General features: G+C 48.6%; 1 protein-coding gene across 14 annotated transcripts in view; it reads right to left on the bottom strand.

The window, feature by feature from the left end:
- CHD3 (chromodomain helicase DNA binding protein 3) overlaps positions 1–20427 on the bottom strand; it is a 2755261-nt gene that overhangs the window by 2254091 nt on the left and 480743 nt on the right. For all 14 annotated transcript variants that reach the window (XM_069646310.1, XM_069646296.1, XM_069646309.1 and 11 more), the window contains exons 10-11: positions 3731–3961; positions 2583–2786 (exon numbers count right to left, since the gene is read on the bottom strand). In XM_069646310.1, coding sequence (XP_069502411.1) covers positions 2583–2786; positions 3731–3961 — 435 coding nt within the window. The remainder of the gene's footprint in view (positions 1–2582; positions 2787–3730; positions 3962–20427) is intronic.

Here is a 20427-nt window from a genome sequence, read left to right as displayed (position 1 = left end):
CCGTTCAGGTTCACCAAAATATCTATTCTAGAAACTGAAAGGGTCATAGCCTCACTTAAACCACCGAATTGCAAAGGCGACAACTGCCCACCCCAAATAATGAAGGACGCTGCCAGGAACCTAGCCCCCTTTATAACCAAACTGATCAACGCATCCTTCTCCTCTAACACCATTCCTAACAATCTCAAAGAATCTTGGGTCCTGCCTCTGCTCAAGAAGCAAACTCTAGACCCCGCTATCCCCACCAACTACAGGCCTATCACCACAGTACCGTTCCTATTAAAGATAATAGACAGAGTAGCTTACCTACAAATCCAGCAATACCTAGAAACCCATAAACACCAATCAGGCTTCAGACCACAACACGGCACGGAGAACTCTCATCGACCTAAAAACCCAGATCAATGAAATCAATGACAAAGGAAAAACCGCCATGTTACTCCTCCTCGACCTGTCGCCAGCCTTCGACCTGGTGGATCACACAGTCCTGTGCAAACACCTGGCCTCAGCAGCCCATTTCTCGAATGAGGCCATAAACTGGATACAATCATTCCTAGACAACCGCACTATGAGAGTCTTCTCCTCAATAGCCTCAGCAGACCCCATCAGCATAACTTGCGGTGTGCCTCAGGGATCCTGCGTCTCCCCCACTCTCTACAACATCTTTACCAAGCTCCTATTCGACAAGCTGGACAGACTCGGTGTCTCCTACACTAACTATGCTGACGACACCCAGATCCTCATACCTCTTTCGGGAAACTATGACCCGGACACGGCCTTGCTAAACAAAATATATCTCATCATTCAGGCATGGATGGCCACACACGGCTTCTGCCTGAACGATGAGAAAACCAAAATCCTGCTCCTCAGCTCCAACGCTAACCTAAAAAAACTATGCCCTAGCTACAAAGCGTTCAACATCGACGGTAACACCATTCCAACCACCAAAACAGTGAAAACCCTAGGCTTTCACCTAGACTCAGCATTATCACTAAATAAACAAGTCAATTCACTAGCTTCCTCCACCGCTTACACCTGCAAGCTAATCAGAGCTTGAAGAGAATTCCTCTCCCAAGCCAATTGCATCATCATAGCCAACGCCATAATACTCTCCAAACTTGATTATTGTAACGTCATGTACTTAGGAGCCATCAAATACATAATCAACAAACTCCAAACACTTCAAAATAATGCTCTCAGAACAGCCCTCAACCTACCTTCCAAAGAACACATATCCAACATAAGAAGAGAACACAAATGGCTCAAAATCTGCGACCGTATTACTCTCAAAACAGCATCACTTACCTTCAAATGCTTAAACAACGCAGCCCCCTCCTACCTCACTGCCAGAATCATAAAAAAGACCTCCACCCGCCCCATCAGAACCATTAACTCCTTCCAACTCCAGGTCCCCACAGTCAGACAAAAGAAAACAGGCGGCAGTAGCTTCCCTGTCATGGCAGCCCTACATTGGAACGTCCTCCCACTCAACACTAGAGCTGACCAATCCTGCCACAGCTTCAGGCGCAATCTCCTAACCTGGTTACGCTCTAATGATCCCCACGACTGATCATACCCACAGACCAAAGCGTTCTAAGTGTTCTATCTGAATTGTATATATCTTTATCCATTCAACCTCTCGGAATTGTAATTACTGTATGTAAATATGTACATTTTTGTGCCTATCCTGCAACTAAGTTTGTATGTAACCTTATCTCCATGCCCTCTGTTGCGCCACGTTACCTCTGGGTTTTGCGCACCATACCAAATAAACAAACAAACAAACAAATTTGAACATTGTGTAAAATGTTTGGATTCCTCTATTGATTCTGATTTGCTTATATATTTATTAAATATTCTGTATGGAATTCATGACACAGATGTACATTTTGTGAAGAACAATGAATTGTTTTTAACTGAAGGAACAGATATATAAGTGGTGCATTAAACATTCTTTAAGATAAAATAATGCACACTGCAATGTTCACAAAACATATACGTCATATGAGTGCAAGTACCTGAGCAAGCTGGGCCAGCATTCACTACAGTAACATCATTTGCTACTGTGATGAATTATAAAACGTGCCCATGTTCATTCAAATAAAAGTGCTACGGCAAAAAAAAGGGCTAGGGCACAGTAGGAACGAATCAAAGGCATTTGTGGAAATAGCAGGACAACCGGAAATGCCTAAAGCAGTTAGACGATTCTCTTTGATTAGTCCTTCTCAAAAAGAGAAACCGATCTATAAACGGCTCCGAAAAGTACCCTGTTGTCTGCAAGGTAGGAGTCCAGATTTGCAGTAAATTAATTATTGTAACTGCAGAATAGCTGGAATCTATCCTCTCTGCCAATGTCACGACAACCAACACAAACTGGCATGCAACCATATATTTAGCAGTGAAAATGGAATGGGGACATATATTTAACAGTGAGAATGTTAAATGCCTGCCTTCCGTCTTACTGTATCCCTTTCTCAGACCTCTGACCTCTCCCTTCTACACAAGTAGTGGCAATTGTCTGTAGAGGAGCATGCGTGGTGTAACAATACACAAGCAAACAACAATGTACACAGCAGCCTTACCTGCAGCTCTGTTATCCAACAACAATGCCAGTAGGATAGGCCAGTCCACTTGACAAAGAATTCACGCTCTGATCGGCCTTGCAGCTTTTTGTTAGATGGCTCGTCTGGACCTTCCTCCTCCGATTTAGGACCCGAAACGGGGGAGGGCGGTTCTCCCCACCGCCATTGGAGAATCTTCTGAACTCGACCTTTCAGCTGTGGGCACTGCCAACACCAATGGATAGCAGTTAGGCGATATTTTATAAACAATAAATAGAACCAAACTGGTGGTGTTCACCCTAAAAACAAGAGCTTTAAACTGTCTTGGTACCTTGAAAACTCTCTGGAATGTGTAACCAACCCCCAGCTACTCCCTTCAATTAATAAGTAAAGGCTATGGAAACAATAAGCAACACTCATAGATTGAGCTGTATTGGTAAATATATCTTCAAGAGACGAAACTGTATTACTCGGTATGAAGGCATATGTTATATTTGTAATACGTTGTACAAAAAGGTATATGAAACTGCAGTAATGTGAGAATGTAAATACTGTATTCACAAAGCTCAAATCGTCAGAAAATTACAGCTAATATGTTTTGCATAGCAAAGGTGAACATAGTTAAATGATTCTTTTCTAATTGCTACATATATTTATTAAATCTAAGACATTTTGTATACACATTTATATACACCGGGAGAAGAGGTAGGGGCTCAGATTACTGAAGACAGGAGACCAACAAAAGAGGAGTTATATTCCACAAATAGAAGATTGCACTTTTAATAACACTAACAGGCACATTTTACACTACAGAAAAACATGGTGTGAAGCACCCCATAGGAAAGGGCCTTTCTTCAAACGACTGAGCATTGTAGAAAAAAATTAGTGTGAAAATATGAGACTGTGCCGAAAAGTGGAAGTACAACTGTGAAGTGGAGTTAGACAAACAGATTAAAACAAGTCCACCACCAAATAAAATGCTGCAACCAATCTAGGTTATTACAATTTACAAAAGAACTAGGCTGTACACTTGAATGTACACCTTTGAAAAAAGCCTTGCTGAGATTTCTTGAAGGTAACCTACGCCTGTGAATCCCTCCTAATGTAATTCCATTTACAGGGGGCTTTTGGAGGTTTCCATGTTATTAGAGTTTCATGCGCCTGCTCACCGTACAGCGTGGGCAAAGCCATTCACCATTGGGGATCTCCGGCAGGGGTGGGTTAAGGCAGTGTATGTGGTAGGAGGAAATGCAGGAGTCACAGCACAGCAGCTCCCCACCGTCCTTGCAGACCCGGCAGTACTCCATATGATCGTCTTCTTCCTCCTTCTCACATTCCTCCAGCTCTTCCTCATACTCATCCTCTTCCTCCTTAGCTTCCCACTGTATGCCTTCCTTCTCCTATGGTTGGTATGTTTAGCAAGATATATAAGAACATTCATTAGAACAGTGACTAATCGCAACATCTGAACTACAATGCATTAGCGTGGCTGATGCTACTCTACTAACTGCATTCGACCACTATTGGCGTATACAGATGTTCTTCACTCTATACTTATATGACACACATTGAAAAACATTAAAGTAACACAGTATAAATGCCTATTACATTCAGGCTAAGACTACACAATGAAATAACTTATCAATTCTACATTTTATTTTACTATAAATGATGGATAAATTATACATCCAGTAATCCTAGTTCCCCATCATGGGTATCTTTCCAAAACCCAAACATTGAGTATCTCTACTACTGTGCAATCTCTCAAATCCATTTCTAATAGGGCCCACACACTTCAAAATAATTAAAACCGATATCTGCCTTACTATGTTGACTCCTTTTAATAAGTAGGCAACAACTAAATTAACAATAAAAAAAACAAAGAAGCTTCTTGGATTTGAATACGTAATCTCACTTATAAAAAGAATTGAAAAAGGCAATTGAGTTCTGTATAGTCATACCATACGCTAATATTAACACCCCATTGCTAGCTCTGCCCATAGTTAGCAGCATCATTTTCCATGGGATTTTCAGAAATCACATCACATGTGAAGGTTGGCAGGTGCTGCCATTGAAAGTCAGGTGTGGGCACCATTGTAATCAGAATTGCCCTATGGGGTGTTCATGGCATCACAATAAGTGAGTTGTACTGGATGACTGTCATCATTCTATTCAGGGCTGGGCTCAATTTCTCATTAAAAGGTCCTCTGAAAACACCATCATGAGATAATTAAAATCTGCAAAAAGGTCTGCTAAACCAGTGTGAATGGAAGGTAGCCATTGGTCAGTGGTGGCAGCAAAAACCTCTAATAATGTCTACAACTTGCTACCATAAATGGCCCTCTGATAGGTGCAGACACATTCAAAACAGGGAGTTTCCCCAATGAACAACTCCCTTAATACCATAGCAAAGAATTTGAGTGGTGACCACAATGCTTGTAGAAGTTGCAAATTAAAGTCAAACAAGCCCTGTATTACACCTGTGGTGTTACCTGAGCTAATAATACTAGTAGGTCACTTTGGTACTAATAGAGCACTATACAAACATAAAAAAAGATCAACCAATAATCAACCCTTAATTAGGAGTTCATAATACAACAACCTTCACTTGGAGGTCACAGTACTTTTTACTGTACCAGAACAAATGTACAGATGACAAATATGAACAAACATAACATTAGGAATTCCTAAATACTCTGGAGCACACCAATAGGGTCCAAAGAAATCCCAAAGTAATCCAAAGTACCATAAAGCATTTTTAAGTAAGGAGAAGTAGTGTGCAGATCTCCAGGGTTTCCTGTGGCCAAGCCTGAGTAATTCTGGGACTTATAGTTTTTCTAAATGTAATGGGAAAGTAAACACACATCGCAGAATTCAAAGGGAAAAAACAGACATGGATTTGACTCGGGAGTATAGCTCAGGGGCAACGTGCTCGCCATGGAAGCAAGACGACACAGAGCAACAAAGGTTCGATCCCCGGGTCCGCGTTTAGATACTTCTGGGTATTAAGCGCGTTATAATTATCATATCACATCATGGCCTTGTCAAGCATGGCCACTGGGAAATTTGAGAATTCTGAATGTGTAGTAATCCAAAGTAAACTGAAGTAATTCAAATACACAGAATTAAACCGGGATGTGGATAGGCTACATGATTATCAAAAAAATTAGCCAATAGGTCAGCAACTGTTAAAAAGAAATATAAATGTTTTTTAATGGATCCAGTTCCTGTCATGGGTTTTTGTAGAGCTCCTGAACCCTTAGGAAGAATAATTTAGAGGTTTTCTTTGTCCCTGTGCACTGAGCTTCACCATCTTACATTACAACCTCAAAGAGAGCACAGGAAGCTCACTCTTTCCCTCATTTCACGTCCTCTTTCTCTCGCTACTCACCAAAACCTCTTTTTTTCACACGCTTTGTATAATGGCAGAGTACTACTACTTTGAATCTACTACGGAAAGCTATATGGCATTGTAAAACATACAGGCCCTCATTACGACCCTGGCGGAGTGGGTTTACGCCAGCGTTATTCGCGGCGGACCCGTCCGCCCTACTACGAGTTCCCGTAGCGCCATGGAACGTTTTCCGCCTGGTTTTTCCGGGCGGAGAAATCCATGGCGCTACGGGACCTTGATGTTAATTACGCCACCGTATTTTGCGGTGGCGCAATTAACGCCTTCCCCACTCCCATTATACCCTATGGGGCAAAAATGGGAATGGGGAAGGGTAAAATGGGGAATGGGGATTTACCGCCCCGCCAAGGTCGGCATGGGGCGGAAAATCCGCCAACCTCCATGGCGCTATCGGCAGCTTTCCGCCGTGCTCCGCGGTGCATTTAGCACCGCGATTTCCGCCAGGGTCGTAATGAGGGCCACAGACATTTTAAAACAGAAACAAGACCATGACACCTATCAACACACATAAATGCAATGTAATTGGCAGGTAACTGGGCGAGAAAGAGATATGTTCCTTTCCTGTAGCTTCAAAGGGTAAAATGTAAAAGTTAATCACTGGAGTGTAGTGACTACTACACTTCAAGTCCCCTTTGCTCCACAATTATGGGATGTCCCCTTTTTATCTGCAAAAAAGTAAAATAATTTCTTAAGTGGAAGCAGTGCGCATGCATCTAGCGAAACCCCGCCCTTTCATGCTCACTCACTAAGTGTGTCCGCCTGTCCATTGTGAATAGCCGAGGCCGGGACATGGCCAGGATCATAAGGAGTGGAAGTGGGCATATGGATGAAAGGAGGCTATGGTCTAGGAGCATACTAGCCACACGGCTGAATGTAAAAGTTACTCACCCTAGTTGTACTCCTAGTCCATAGCCCCATGCCTTCATACATATGGCATGTCCTCAGTAAAAGGGACAAGACTAGAGGCTTTGTATTACTCAGCATAAAACCCTCTAAATGTGTTAACGTAAAGCCGGCGCACATGTATGGCGTATAGCTCCACACCCTCATGACCAGCCTACCAGGAATGCTTGCCAGTATGTGAACCTTTCCTTTTTCTTTCTGCGTCGCCCATCTTTTGGATTCTTTCTTTTTCCACGTCCACCTGCCTGTCCGAAATTCTAGCTTATGCAACGTCACTCTTTTTTTCTCATTGTGGGCAGGGTCGGACTGGGCTATACAAATGACTTGGGCACCATTGAAAAAGTGGCCCAAAGTTGCAAATGGCTATTCATTCCTTCTGTGACACTGTTTGAATAGTACCCAATGGGAACTTTTTGATAAAATGTGAGGCAAATTGTGCATTTTAAAGAATATTTATTCAGCAACACTGGTCAAAACTATTATCTCCTTAGTGAACTCATCAAACTGGCCCACATTGGCCAAAAAAGTGGCCCACTTGCATCCAAAAAAAAGGCCCACACCAGCATTTTGTGTTTTTTGTTCGGCTATGGGCCATTTGCCCTATAGGGCAATCAGAACCTTATCGTGGCTCCTTTAACAGGAGTGTGTCAGCCGCAGATCACCACATGTTTTGTCTGCAGTGTTTGGGCTTATATCGCGTTGACCCGTGTTTTTTTGTGACACTCTTCTAGTTAAGAAACGTAAGTAGCATTTTCTTCGTTTTGGACGGTATTTTTCAATTATACCATCCAAAGAAGTTTGCCACCTTCGTCTTAGACAAGGCCAAGCTTCAGGTAAGCTTGACTCTATGCTCCTTAGCACCCCAGATCAGCAACTTCTTTTTTAGAATGCCCGACTCTGGGAGTGTTCCGGGTGAGCCTGAGTGACATAACCACCACTACACCAGGCCCTCTGAAGTTCCCCCTCGAGGGGCTAATACTGGCTTCAGACTTTGCTCTCCACTTGCAGCAGGGAGAGGTGGGGTAGAAGGGATAGGAAGACTAACCACCCTACTCTACCCCCAAAGTAACATGTAAAGGCACTCGACTACTGTAACCTTGGTATTGACTACTGTAACCTTTGCATGCACCCCACTTCCTGTAACTAAGACACTTTCTTGAAACAGCACCTTGATGCCTCTGGGCTGCTAGGTGCTTTACAAATACAAAAATGATTAATAAATAAATAAATTCGTCAAACAGCAACAAAGTTATAAGCCATCTAAAATGTTGAGACCCCCCCTCTAATTTAGCCACCTCTTGGCAAAATCCTACCAAACTTTGCCGAAACATGTATATCTAGATCTAAAATCTTTGTGCAAACTTTTGTCAAATGTCACCACATTTATAAGCCTTTACAATATTTTGGGACCCCCTTCTAATTTTGTTCCCTCTTGACGAAACAGCACCACACATTCCGAAAACCAATCAGAATCAGGTCTAGATTGAAATTCCAAAATTCCATGCAGTTTCATTGAGTGTCGCCAAGGTTGTAAGCCACCCGAAAACCGCTTTTCACCAACCCTGTAATGCACAAATAAGCATAGATGCCCCCGAACATCTAAGATGTTCGTGGACATCACAGGACTGTCCGCACTGTTCGCGGACACCGGGGAAGAAAAACGCCCGTTTTTTGGCTTTTTAATGCCATATCCCATCCTCATCACCCCTCAACTCCACAGAGATTGTTTGATAGCTTTGACAAGTGCAATGTTGTTCGTTGTCCGATGTTGACAGACGTTTGCGGACGTCAACGAATGCAAAAACAGTGGAAACAGTTGCAAAAAGTATATTGAAGTGTTGAAAATGATGCTAAAAGGTGGGAAATGGCAGAGTTTTAAGGTGAAACTTTGGAAATAGTACACAAATGTTGCTATATTGGGGTAGGTATGATATTATGGTTAAGTTGCACTAATAAAAACCTATCAAATTCAATGAAAGCCTTGTTAAAGGGACGTTATGGTTCCAAGTAAAACCGAAAAACCTCAGAAATTCGCCAGTTATGGTAAGCTAAGCAACCATAACTCGCACCAACACTGTGCACTGTTAAGACAAACACCCAGGACATCAATTATGACATCACAAATGTCATTGATGCCTAACCATGTTTAATGACCTTACAAGAGCACATATCAATGAGAACAACTCTACTCCAAGATGGACGCGGGGATGGGTATCATTTACCTAGTCCGTCTTCTTAGTCATGGCACTCAATGCTTTTTAAACTTAAATAAGATGGTGCGTGCCACGAGTTAACAGCGAGTGCTGTTACCGTGGTAACCCACGACATCTCTTTAACATCCAAACTGTAGAGCATTGACCGACGACTCGGACGGGTAACTGCTATTTACTAGTATATGAGTTCTAATGAAGTTATGGAATGGATTAGCCATTTTTGATCAGAGGGCTGTTCACTACAGATCATTCCCATATCTTTTGTAGAATGAACCCGCGCATTGTGGCCATTAGGCGCGGTGTAAGAAGTACCAACTGGGACTAACGCCATCACATTGTGAACACCTTCCAGGGACACAAGCAGGTGGGGGTCTACATTTTCTTTGAAATAGAACAGCTAACATAATATGGAATATCGAATACTGTATTAAGCAAACAAAGAGTTCTATGTATCTCTTACGGTCATCGTTATTTCTTCACAGCTTCCCCCCCGATGTTGAATAGAGTACATTATGAGCTTTGTTGTGAATTAGGTCCACCCGGAGTGCCCTTCCACCACGCTGAACACACCAGTTGAACACATCACCCCTGGCGGTGAGTGTTTTCACTTATTCACGTTTTAAGCATCTTTTGGCTTTATGTTCCTTGTGAAAAACCAGCTATAGGAATCCCTACAACGATTTAACACAGATTGTTACTAGACTACAGGTGGCCCTGTAGCCACTCAGCTCCCCATTAACCATGGGATGTCCTCGGTCTTCAGGTGATGGATTATGCTGCCTACCGTTGAATATATAGAGAATGAAGATAGTAGAAGGTTTTATCACCTTCACGAAGAAGACAAGAAACCGAGGTGGCTTTAAGGAAAGGTATTGATAGTACTGCTCCTCTATTCGACTCTCTTGGCTCTTTTGCTATAAATTGGTGTGATTTGAGTCCCTTCTCCTTAAAGTCACGACCCTTAGAATATTGCAAGTTAGTGGATTGGGATACATCCAGATGGCTCCATGAATGCAGCATGTGCCCAAAATAATTCACTGAATGTTTATCTAGTTACATTATACTTATTGATCTGTTCCGTTGTATAATTGTACACCAACTACATTGAAGTTGTACTTGACATGTCCTTTTTAGGATATTTTCTCCACATTCCGTAGGGCTCAGGAAGAAGAGGCATAGACCTCGAAAAGCATCAGCCAAAGATACCGGGCATGCAGACAGTTTTGCACAAAACTATCTACGATTAAAAAAATGTATATTTCTTTCTACAAAATTTGTATAAATATGTCTTGTTGGATTTATTTACTGAATAAGTGGCTCGAAAGCTTTTGAATTTACTTGTTAACTGTCTTGTATAGTAGTATAAAGTGTCCAGGGGACGGGAGGATTCTACCTTTTTCGGTCCTCTTTTCTCTTCTATGTTAAGTGAGTAGGCGCACAGTCTGACTTTGATCAATTTCATCAGTGAGATGCCTGCTCTACCTTTATTTAACATCACTTTCTGAATCTCTACATTATCTTTATTAGACAAAGTGAAACCTAAATAGCCAAAATGTGTCAACTTCTTTTATGGATGTAAAGACTGAAGGGGGTATCTGTACCTCTGCCCTCTAAATGGTAGGGTAAAGGCACAGAACACTCCATCCAAGGTTCTCTTTTATGGTAGAGTGGACGAGCAACCAAGACTTAGGCTCTCAGGAGGTGATGCAGGCAGGTTCTTAAGTAGAGTGTTTCCACAAAACTCCCACAAAGGAATGTCCACACACTATATTCGGTGATAACACAGCTTCTTTATATAAAATAAGGAACAAGTTACTTACCTGTAACTGTTGTTCTCCAGCATGGGTCTGGCATGGATTCACATGCTCATGAATATTCCCCGTCGTCAGGCTGGGAATCCTCGGTAAAGAAAAAACCAGTATCAGTTTCGTTTCTGATCTGTCTTTCGTAGTAATAACCAATCACTGGTCTCTGCGTCATACTGACCACAGCCAATGACTGCCCTCTACCTAAGCACCGCCTCTGGCAGCCATCTTCAGATTTGGAAGCACGTGAAGTGGCAGTATGACCAAGTGAAGAGCCGCAGAGGGGTAGGCGGGAGGGTTCGCATGTGAATCCATGCCAGACCCATGCTGGAGAACAACAGTTACAGGTAAGTAACTTGTTCCTTCTCCAGCATGGGGTCTGGCATGGATTCACATGCTCATGAATAAAGAATACATAGCAGTATACACATGCACAACCACGGGAGGTGGCAAAGGCTCAACATTAAGCATAGCATCAAACTCAACATTAAGCATCTTACCTCCTCACCAGGCTCACCTCAGGCGAACAGGTTGCGCAGCACTGCTTGGCCGACCCTGGACTCCTCCCTGGAATCCCGATCGACGCAGTAGAACTTCGTGAAGGTGTGCGTCGACCTCCACGTAGCAGCCCTGCATATGTCCAGCAGGGGCACACCAGAAAGGAACGCCGTGGTAGCTGCGATCGCTCTGGTGGAATGGGCTCTCGGACGGCCGGGCAGAGGTCGGTTTGCCAACCGATGACAGTACATGATACAGCCGGAGAGCCATCTGGAAATGGAAGCCTTCGAGAGAGCCTTCCCCTGATTGACAGGTCCAAAGTTCACAAAGAGTTGTGACGTCTTCCGAAAACACTTCGTGCGGTCCACGTAGAACTTCAGCGCTCTAGCTACATCCAGCGAGTGCAAAGTCCTCTCAGCCGGCGACGAAGGCGACGGGAAGAATACAGGCAACACCAAGGGTTCGTTGAGATGGAAGTCCGACGGTACCTTGGGCATGAAGGAGGGGTGCGTCCTGAGCACTACCCTCGTGTCGTGGAAAGTCAAGTACGGGGCCTTGCAGGAAAGGGCCTGGATCTCTCCCACTCGTCGTGCGGAGGTGATGGCCACAAGAAAAGCAGTTTTCCACGATAGAAACTTCAACGGAGCCGAGTGCAGAGGCTCGAACGGAGGTCCCATGAGCTTGGTCAGCACCACGTTGAGCTCCCACGCCGGGGCCGGAGCCTTCACCGGCGGGAACGATCTGAACAGTCCCTTCATGAACTCTTTCACCAGGCGATGAGACCACAAGGACGTCCGCCCCGTGGTTCTGGTGTATCGGGAGATCGCAGCAAGATGAATCTTGATGGACGCGTGTGCCAGGCCAGCTTTGGCCAGCGTCAGCAGGTACGGCAGTACTTGGGGAGCCGTAATCCGTAGAGGGTTAATCTTCTGTGCGTGGCACCAGACAGAGAACCTCTTCCATTTGTGTCCGTAGCATTTAAGAGTCGAGGACGCCCTGGCCTTTGCAAGAACCTCTCTGCAGTCGGCCGGTATGTCGTATCCTCCAAACTCTAGCGCTGCAGGAGCCAGGCCTGCAAGTTCAGCGACTTCGGGTCGTGGTGGAGGATGGCGCCTCCTTCCCTGGAGAGTAGATCCGCGTCCGCCGGCAGCTTGATCGGCGGGGACGCTGACAAGTCCAGAAGGTCCGGGAACCATATCTGCCTCGGCCACGAGGGTGCGACGAGGATCATCCTGCACCGTGACCTCTTGAGCAGGTTGACTAGCCGGATTAGCAGAGGCAAGGGAGGGAACGCGTAGAGGAACAGGCCCTCCCCTGGGAACGAGAAAGCATCGCCCATGCTCCTCGTCTGGGGAAACCTGCTGGCGAACCTCCGGCACTTGGTGTTCGTCGCCGTCGCGAACAGGTCGATCTGGGGTGTGCCCCACCGTCGGAAGAGGCGATCCACCAGATCCTGCCGTAGTTCCCACTCGTGGCACGAGCGCAGCTCCCTGCTGAGTGAGTCGGCGATGGTGTTTTTTATCCCTGCCAGATGAAACGGCACCAGAAAAATCCTTTGGGCGACGGCCCAATGCCACAGGTCCTGCGCCTCCTTGGACAGCGCTGGGGACCTGGTTCCGCCCTGTTTCCTGATGTAAAACATGGTGGTGGTGTTGTCGGTGAAGATCCTCACCACCTTGCCCTTGAGGGACGGAAGGAAAGACCTGAGGGCCCAAAACACTGCACGGAGCTCCAGGACGTTGATATGCAGGGACTTCTCCGTCGGGAGCCAGAGTCCCTCTGCGTGCAGATTTTCGGTGTGCGCTCCCCACCCTTCCAGGGAGGCATCCGTAGTCACAGTCTCCTGGTGGGCTGGGGTCTGGAAGTCCATGCCCGCCGTCAGATGCGCGCGGGTGCCCCACCACCGTATCGCTCGTCGGAAGTTCTCGTCGAGCTTGATCCTTTCCTCGAAGCTGCCCGTCGTCTGGATCCAGCGCGCATCCAGGAATTCTTGCAACGGGCGCATCCGGAGCCTGCACATGGGAATGAGGTAGATGCAGGAAGACATCATCCCGAGGAGGGACTTGATGGACCTCACTTTGGCCGCGTCGGCCACCAACATCCGTTGCACCTTGCCCAAGATGGTCCTGGTCCTCTCCTCCGACGGGGAGGCCAGAAGGGACACTGTGTCGAGCCTCGCTCCCAGAAACAGTGCGACTTGCGCGGGCACCAGGTGGGATTTGGCGTAGTTCACGGAGAATCCCAGGTCCGTGAGGAGTTGGACGGTCCTTGCCGTGTGAACCACGGCGAGCTCCCTCGTCTTGGCGCGGATGAGCCACTTGTTCAGACGTCGGAGGTCTAGGATGGGGCGCCATCCTCCCGTCTTCTTCTTCACGAGGAAGTATCTCGAGTAAACTCCGGAGCCCCGAAGCCTCTTTGGGACGATTTCGATGGCGCCCTTCCTGAGCATCGCCTTTACCTCCAGGAGAAGTTGAGGGACGTGAAGTTCTTTCCTGGCCACGGGGGGGACGCGCGGGCACCTTCTTTGAAACTCGAGCGCGTGGCCCCAGGCCAGGGCGTCCAGCACCCAACGGTCGGTGGAGATGGACTCCCACACGCTGACGAAGCCCGCCAGCCGGCCTCCCACCGGGGTGCTCCGGTGGGGGCCCGACCCCACAGCCGGTTCAATCCTGCTTGGACGCGGCCTTGCCGCCTTGACCTCCTGGGCGACGACGGCGGGGTCCGCTAGACTTGCCTCGTCCTCTGTAGGCCTCTTGCGACGACGAGCGGGCCGCTTGACGGTAGGAAGCGAAACCGCCGCCGGAACCTCTGGAGGCGCCCTTGCCTCCGCTGCTCCGAAAGGGCGTCCGACGTTGCTGCAGAACTCCGAGGGCCCGGGCCGTCTCAGTATCCGCCTTGATGGCCTGAAGGGAATCGTCCACTGTCTTCCCAAACAGGTTGTTCCCGTCGAAGGGCATGTCCAGGACTCTGGTCTGGACGTCCTGCCGGAAGTCCGTAGCTTTGAGCCATCCACGACGTCGAAGGCAAACGCCGTTGCCCAGCTGGCGGAACCCAGTGTCGGCGATGTCCGTCGCCACGGTGATGGCGTGGTCCGAGGCCACCTCACCTTCCTGCAGGATCTCCAGGGCCTCCGCCCTCTTGTCGTCCGGCAGAAAATCCAGCAGGGGAGCTATCTTGTACCAGAGCTCCCTGTCGTAGCGAGCCACGATAGCCAAGGCGTTGGCCGCTTTAATCGTCGTCGCTGCCGACGAGATGACTCTACGTCCCATAGCATCCAATTTCTTTCCCTCGCCGTCCGGCGGGGAAGTCGATGTGGAGGCCGCACCCCCCCCCGCTTTCTTCCTGGCTGCCGCGGAGACGACGGAATCCGGGGTAGGCTGCGCCCGGAGGCACAGGGGGGCCGTGTCCGGGACCCGGTACTTTTTCTCGTACCGGTCTCTTCTAGCTGGCGTCGTGGAAGGGTTCTTGAGGAGGGAAAGGCCCTCATCCCAAATGTCGTCCAACAGAGGCACTGCGAGGACCGTCTTCCTCTTGGCCTCGCGCCGCTGATAAAGGAAGCCTTCCTTTTTCTTCTCCTCAGGGCAGAGTTGGAAAAGCTCGGAAGCCCTGGAGATCATGGAGTGGAAAGATCCGATCTCGTCGGGCGGAGAAGCCCTGGCGGGAGGCGACGACGGAATATCCTCGTCGTATGCCTCGTCGTCCGTACCCGTCGCTGCCGTGTCAGTCCCCGTATCATCCCCTCGGGTGGACGGGGAGGAGGGCTGGACGGGGCGCGACGGTTGAAAAGGAGGTGGTGGATGGATCCTTCTTTTCTTGGTAGGGGGAACACCAGAAGGTCCCGGTTCTGGATCCCCCGACGGGAGAGGTTCCTCCGTCGGTAACGGTAGTCTCGTCCTTATCTCGGAGCATAAGGACTGTATGGCCAACAAAATGGCCGCCGAGTTGTCTTGCGGCGCTGGCAGAGGGGAATCCGACGGGCGAGCAGGGGCCCCGTCGGTATCCTCGACGATGTCGTCGTCGTCGTCACCTGCGTCGGGGTCCATTCCGACGGGCTGGCCTTCTTCCACGCCTAGGCCGTGGCTTAAGACCTCGATCAGCTCCTCTTCTGAGGTTAAGGCCGAATCTACGATGACGCCCTGCCCCCCCTTCTTCTTCCCCACGGAGGGTTTCACGGGGGTCCTATCGATGGGCACAAAAGAAGACTCCCTCCGAGGAGGCAGGGAGATTCTGGGCCCCGAGGTCGCCACCACTGGCGCAGCCTCCACAGGCTGAGCCAGGGCCGCCGCGACCGTTTCGATAGAGGGCTTGGTCGGATGGATCAAGGCCTTCACCACCTTAGGTGCGCTCACCGCCTTATCCTTGAGGGAGGGGGCACTGCCACGCTCCTCCTCTGTCTTAGAGCTCGACCGGGGCCTCTCCAGGAGTTTCGCCGGGTGCTCGGCCTTCCTCTTACCCGACCCAGAGCGTTGGCTCGTGGTTGATGGTGCCGGGGAGGGTGCGCCCTGCCTGGCGCCCGTAGAGCCCGACCGTTCGGCGCTCCCGGTGCCAGCGGACTCGCGGTGCTTAGCCTTATGTTGGGCCCCCGTCGCCGGGGCGCCCTCAAAGGTCTTAGAAGACCGCTCGGATTTCTTCTTCTTCTCGCCAGACGGGCTCTTACCCTCCAGCCAGTTGGCGAGACGTTGATGGCGGTCCTTCATGGTCCGTTCCGACATGTTGCCGCAAAACGCACAGTCCTTCTCCACGTGCGTCTTGTCCTCATGAAGGCAGTAAAGGCAGAAAGAGTGTTCGTCCTCCTTAAAGACGTTCTGCAGCTGGCATCCAGGGCAGACCCTGAACAGCTTTCCGGGCGTCGAGCTTCCCTTCTCCTGGGCCATCTCCGAGACCGGGCCTGAGAAGCTTCTGGAGTCCTCCGAAGTGTAGCTCGACGAAATCTTCACCCTTGAGGGGCGCAGACGAATCCGACACGGGTCCCCGTTGATCGGATGTAGGATCGGTGGAGCTTGAGGCTCTTTTGACCGAAAGAATCGAGTTTTTGTGAAAAAAGCGCGAAAAATAGCACTAACGCTCGAGAGCAATAGCACGAGGATCCCAACACATGAACGTGCGGTAAAAATCTGAAGATGGCTGCCAGAGGCGGTGCTTAGGTAGAGGGCAGTCATTGGCTGTGGTCAGTATGACGCAGAGACCAGTGATTGGTTATTACTACGAAAGACAGATCAGAAGCGAAACTGATACTGGTTTTTTCTTTACCGAGGATTCCCAGCCTGACGACGGGGAATATTCATGAGCATGTGAATCCATGCCAGACCCCATGCTGGAGAAGGTTTGCTACCCAAAATATATCCATATAAATGATAACACTTTGTACTTGGAATACTTATCCAAAGAATGGCAAATATATACACTCTATGTGGTACCACACAATACTTAAATTCAGTAATAGATACACTAAATGCAGACAGTTTTAAATAGGCATGTGAGGTGCATCAGCATAGAATAGGGAAGAAAGGCAGGTTAGTTGTGAACAGTGGCAAAATGCTTTCTTTAGACTAGATATACAATTCTGTGTGAAGATCCCCCCACCTGAGCAACCTGTAAGGACAACGTTAGGGAGTAACTTATCTTGTCATTTACAGCCCAGTCCAGTATTGTGCAATAACCTTCTGTATTCTTTTAATAGGTTCTACCACCCCCAAAGTATCTGAGAGGCCACAGGAGAACAGGAACCAAGATGAATCTGGGACCCCTGGACGACTCCTGATGATAGAAGATGCTCTTCCTCTTCACAGTACCTTTGGTGTCGAGGCAGGCAAAGTGGCAGAGATTCTCACTTTCACTAGATGATTCCCTCCGAGGATGGACTGCCTTGGAAGAAAGAGCCACTGGGATGCTGAGTCCAAGAAGAAAAATGAAACCAAATTCTTTCTGAAGTGCAGCAGTTTCACTCTTCGCGGTGCTCTCCTTTGGTCGATGATTCTCCGACTGTAGAAGTCCTGTGAAGATGAAACTTGCAGTGGGCTCCTTAAAGATTTGGCAGATGAGAGTAAGACCTCTGGGACGCTCGATGACTTCGGGCGGCGACGGGTGCATAGGCCACTTTTGGTTTGCGGGGTTCGCAATATCGCAGTTTTCCAACTTTCAGTTCTTCGGTGATGCAGTCGCAGGACAGACCTCTGGGCAGCTTCTGGTGACCTGGACTCGACCACTGGAGTGGACCATGGACCCTCACCAAGTCTTGACCCTCGGGGCGTCTTTGTTAACTTCTGGTGGCGGAAAACCCACTGACGGACCTTGATCGGCGCTCAGCGACTCTGGACTCTCTCCAGTGGGAAAAAGTGGTCAGTGATGATGGCACGGATGTCCCTTGAAATGTTCTTAGGCAGTTTTTCGGAATTTTCTCAGCTACAGAGTGTCCAGCAGCACTATGCCAGGTTACCCACTCTGCTGGGTGGTAGACAGCAACGGCTTCCAGCATAAATGAAACGCACCTCCAGACCCGGGGTGACACCAACAGACTTCTTCGACTTGGGATGTCCGGGCACTCCTCTTCAGGACTCAGGAATACCCCTTCTACGGACGGCAGGCACACAGAACTGGCTTCCAGGGTACTTCTGATGAACAGTAGCAGTTTGCACGATGGTCTCTCGTAGCTCGGGGAGAGGTCTCCTTCTCAGGTCCTCTCTGGTGCCCAGCGAATTGTGAATTGTGCTTGTGCTTTCTATTTCAATTTTCATTGTAGATTCTCCCCCGTGTCCCTGCCTCCCTCCTCCCGCTCTTGTTTTCTTCCTTCCCGCCCGCCACCCAAGCCGCCAACGCCCCTGGATTGGCCTCCCCTCCCTTATCACTATCCCTCCCTGGTCAGCCTCTGCCTGGCTGCCCCGCCCCCCCGGCTAAGGGCCCCAGGCAAAGGGTGGCTCCTACTGGTGGCTCCCCTGTTGGTGTCTGCAGGTGTCCGCATGGGACGCCAGCCGCCAGCCACTTCCCCTCTGGCCTCCTGCTTACCCCTCCTTCCACTCACTAGCGGTTATTCCTCTGCAGTTCTACTTGCTTAAACCACCTGCCTTTAGTACCACACTGTGAAACCCAGGCCTTTTCTCCCTCCTTAGGATTCTCAAAGTTAGGTGGCTTTCCACTGGTTTTAAATTTGCTTGTATCTGCCCCACTAAAATTTGCATTGTTTTAATTTGCTTGTATCTGCCCCACCAAAATTGCATTGTGAAACCTAGGCCTTTTCTCCCTCTTTAGGATTCTCAAAGTTAGGTGGCTTTCCACTGGTTTTAAATTTGCTTGTATCTGCCCCACTAAAATTTGCATTGTTTTAATTTGCTTGTATCTGCCCCACCAAAATTGCATTGTGAAACCTAGGCCTTTTCTCCCTCTTTAGGATTCTCAAAGTTAGGTGGCTTTCCACTGGTTTTAAATTTCCTTGTATCTGCCCCTCTAAAATTTGCATTGTTTTAATTTGCTTGTATCTGCCCCACCAAAGTTGCATTGTGAAACCTAGGCCTTTTCTCCCTCTTTAGGATTCTCAAAGTTAGGTGGCTTTCCACTGGTTTTAAATTTGCTTGTATCTGCCCCACCAAAATTGCATTGTGAAACCTAGGCCTTTTCTCCCTTTTTAGGATTCTCAAATGTAGGTATTTTTTCTCTCCTGTCTTAGAATATCCGGTGTTTTTCTGCGCTTGCATCCTGAGTGCCGTCATCTTGTCCCATAGCCCTACTCACTTGCCTCTCGCCGTTTTGTCTGTCTACCCCTGGTACCCCCGCTCCTCTCCCACCTACTCTATGGTGCTCTCTGTCTCCCCTATCTTTTCTAATTGATTCTCTATTGACTATCCTGCTCTCCTCACTAAGTCTGGTAGGAAAAAGTTTAAAAAGGACATCATGTTCTCCAACCCAGGCCTCCCTATCGCTGACACCTACATCATCGCCTCCTCCAAGGAAACTCTCACCGACATCCTCTTTGTCGTTCCTTCACCAGATCTATGGACCCCTCATTTGGTCTTTGTACTCGCTGTCCCCTCTCTCCTCTCCTTGGCTACCTTGCCTTCCCCCTCCCTCTCTGCCCCCTCTCGGGCACTTTCTACACTTCCGCAGGGCTTACCTCTGATCTGTACCCCTCCCCTGAAGTTCTTCAAGGAGGGCAACCTTCTCCACATTGCCACTCTTAACTCCCGCTCTGCTGTCAAACACTCCTCTGATATCTGTCGCCTTCTTGAAGAACTTGACCTCGATGTCCTCGGACTCACTGAGACGTGGTTCACGGCCAGCTCTGTCACCAGCTTTGACTCGCTCCTTCCTGATGGCTACAAGATCCTCTCCCCGCCCAGGCCCAACCGCTCTGGTGGGGGCGTAGCCCGGATCTTCCCCGAGTGGATCCCTGCCTCTGTCACTCCTACGCAGGCTTACACCTCTTTTGAATGCCTCTTCTGAAGGCTCTCTCTCTCAGCTAGCCATTCCCTCACTGTGGCTACTATCTATCGGCCACCTGGTCAGATTTCTTCCTTCCTCTAAGAGTGGGCTAACCTCTCCTCCTCACTCATGGCCTCAACCATTCAACTCCTTCTTCTTGGAGACTTCAACATCCACCTGGATGCCTCCTGTCTCCCCTCTAGACTCTTTCGCGACCTCTGTGACTCTCTCTCACTCACAATTCTCCCCTACGGCCCGACTCACTCTGCAGGGCACACTTTCGATGTTCTGATCTCTTCAGACCTTCCCCTCTCTGTCCCTCTCTCCACTCCTCTCACCTGGAGTGACCACTTTCTCCTATCCTCCCACCTCACCCTCCCTACCCCGCAGGCCAAGCCACCTCCGTCACTGCCACCCACCTTCTCAGTCATCTGACCCATGAAGCGCGTGTCAGTTGAGGCTTTTGCCGCCACCTTCTCACCCCTTCCACCCCCCCTGGCTGACTCTCACCCTGACACAGCCCTCTCCACGCTCCACTCGTCTATCTCTGATACTCTTGATATCCTTGCCCCTGTCATGAGAATCCGCCTGAAACCCAAAGTCAAGTGTAACTACTGGTATGA

Source organism: Ambystoma mexicanum, chromosome 1p, assembly GCF_040938575.1.
Source record: "Ambystoma mexicanum isolate Mex_15411 chromosome 1p, UKY_AmexF1_1, whole genome shotgun sequence".
Lineage (NCBI taxonomy): Eukaryota > Metazoa > Chordata > Amphibia > Caudata > Ambystomatidae > Ambystoma > Ambystoma mexicanum.
The sequence above is the reverse complement of the archived record's forward strand: the minus strand, read 5'-3'. Positions and strand labels throughout refer to the sequence as shown.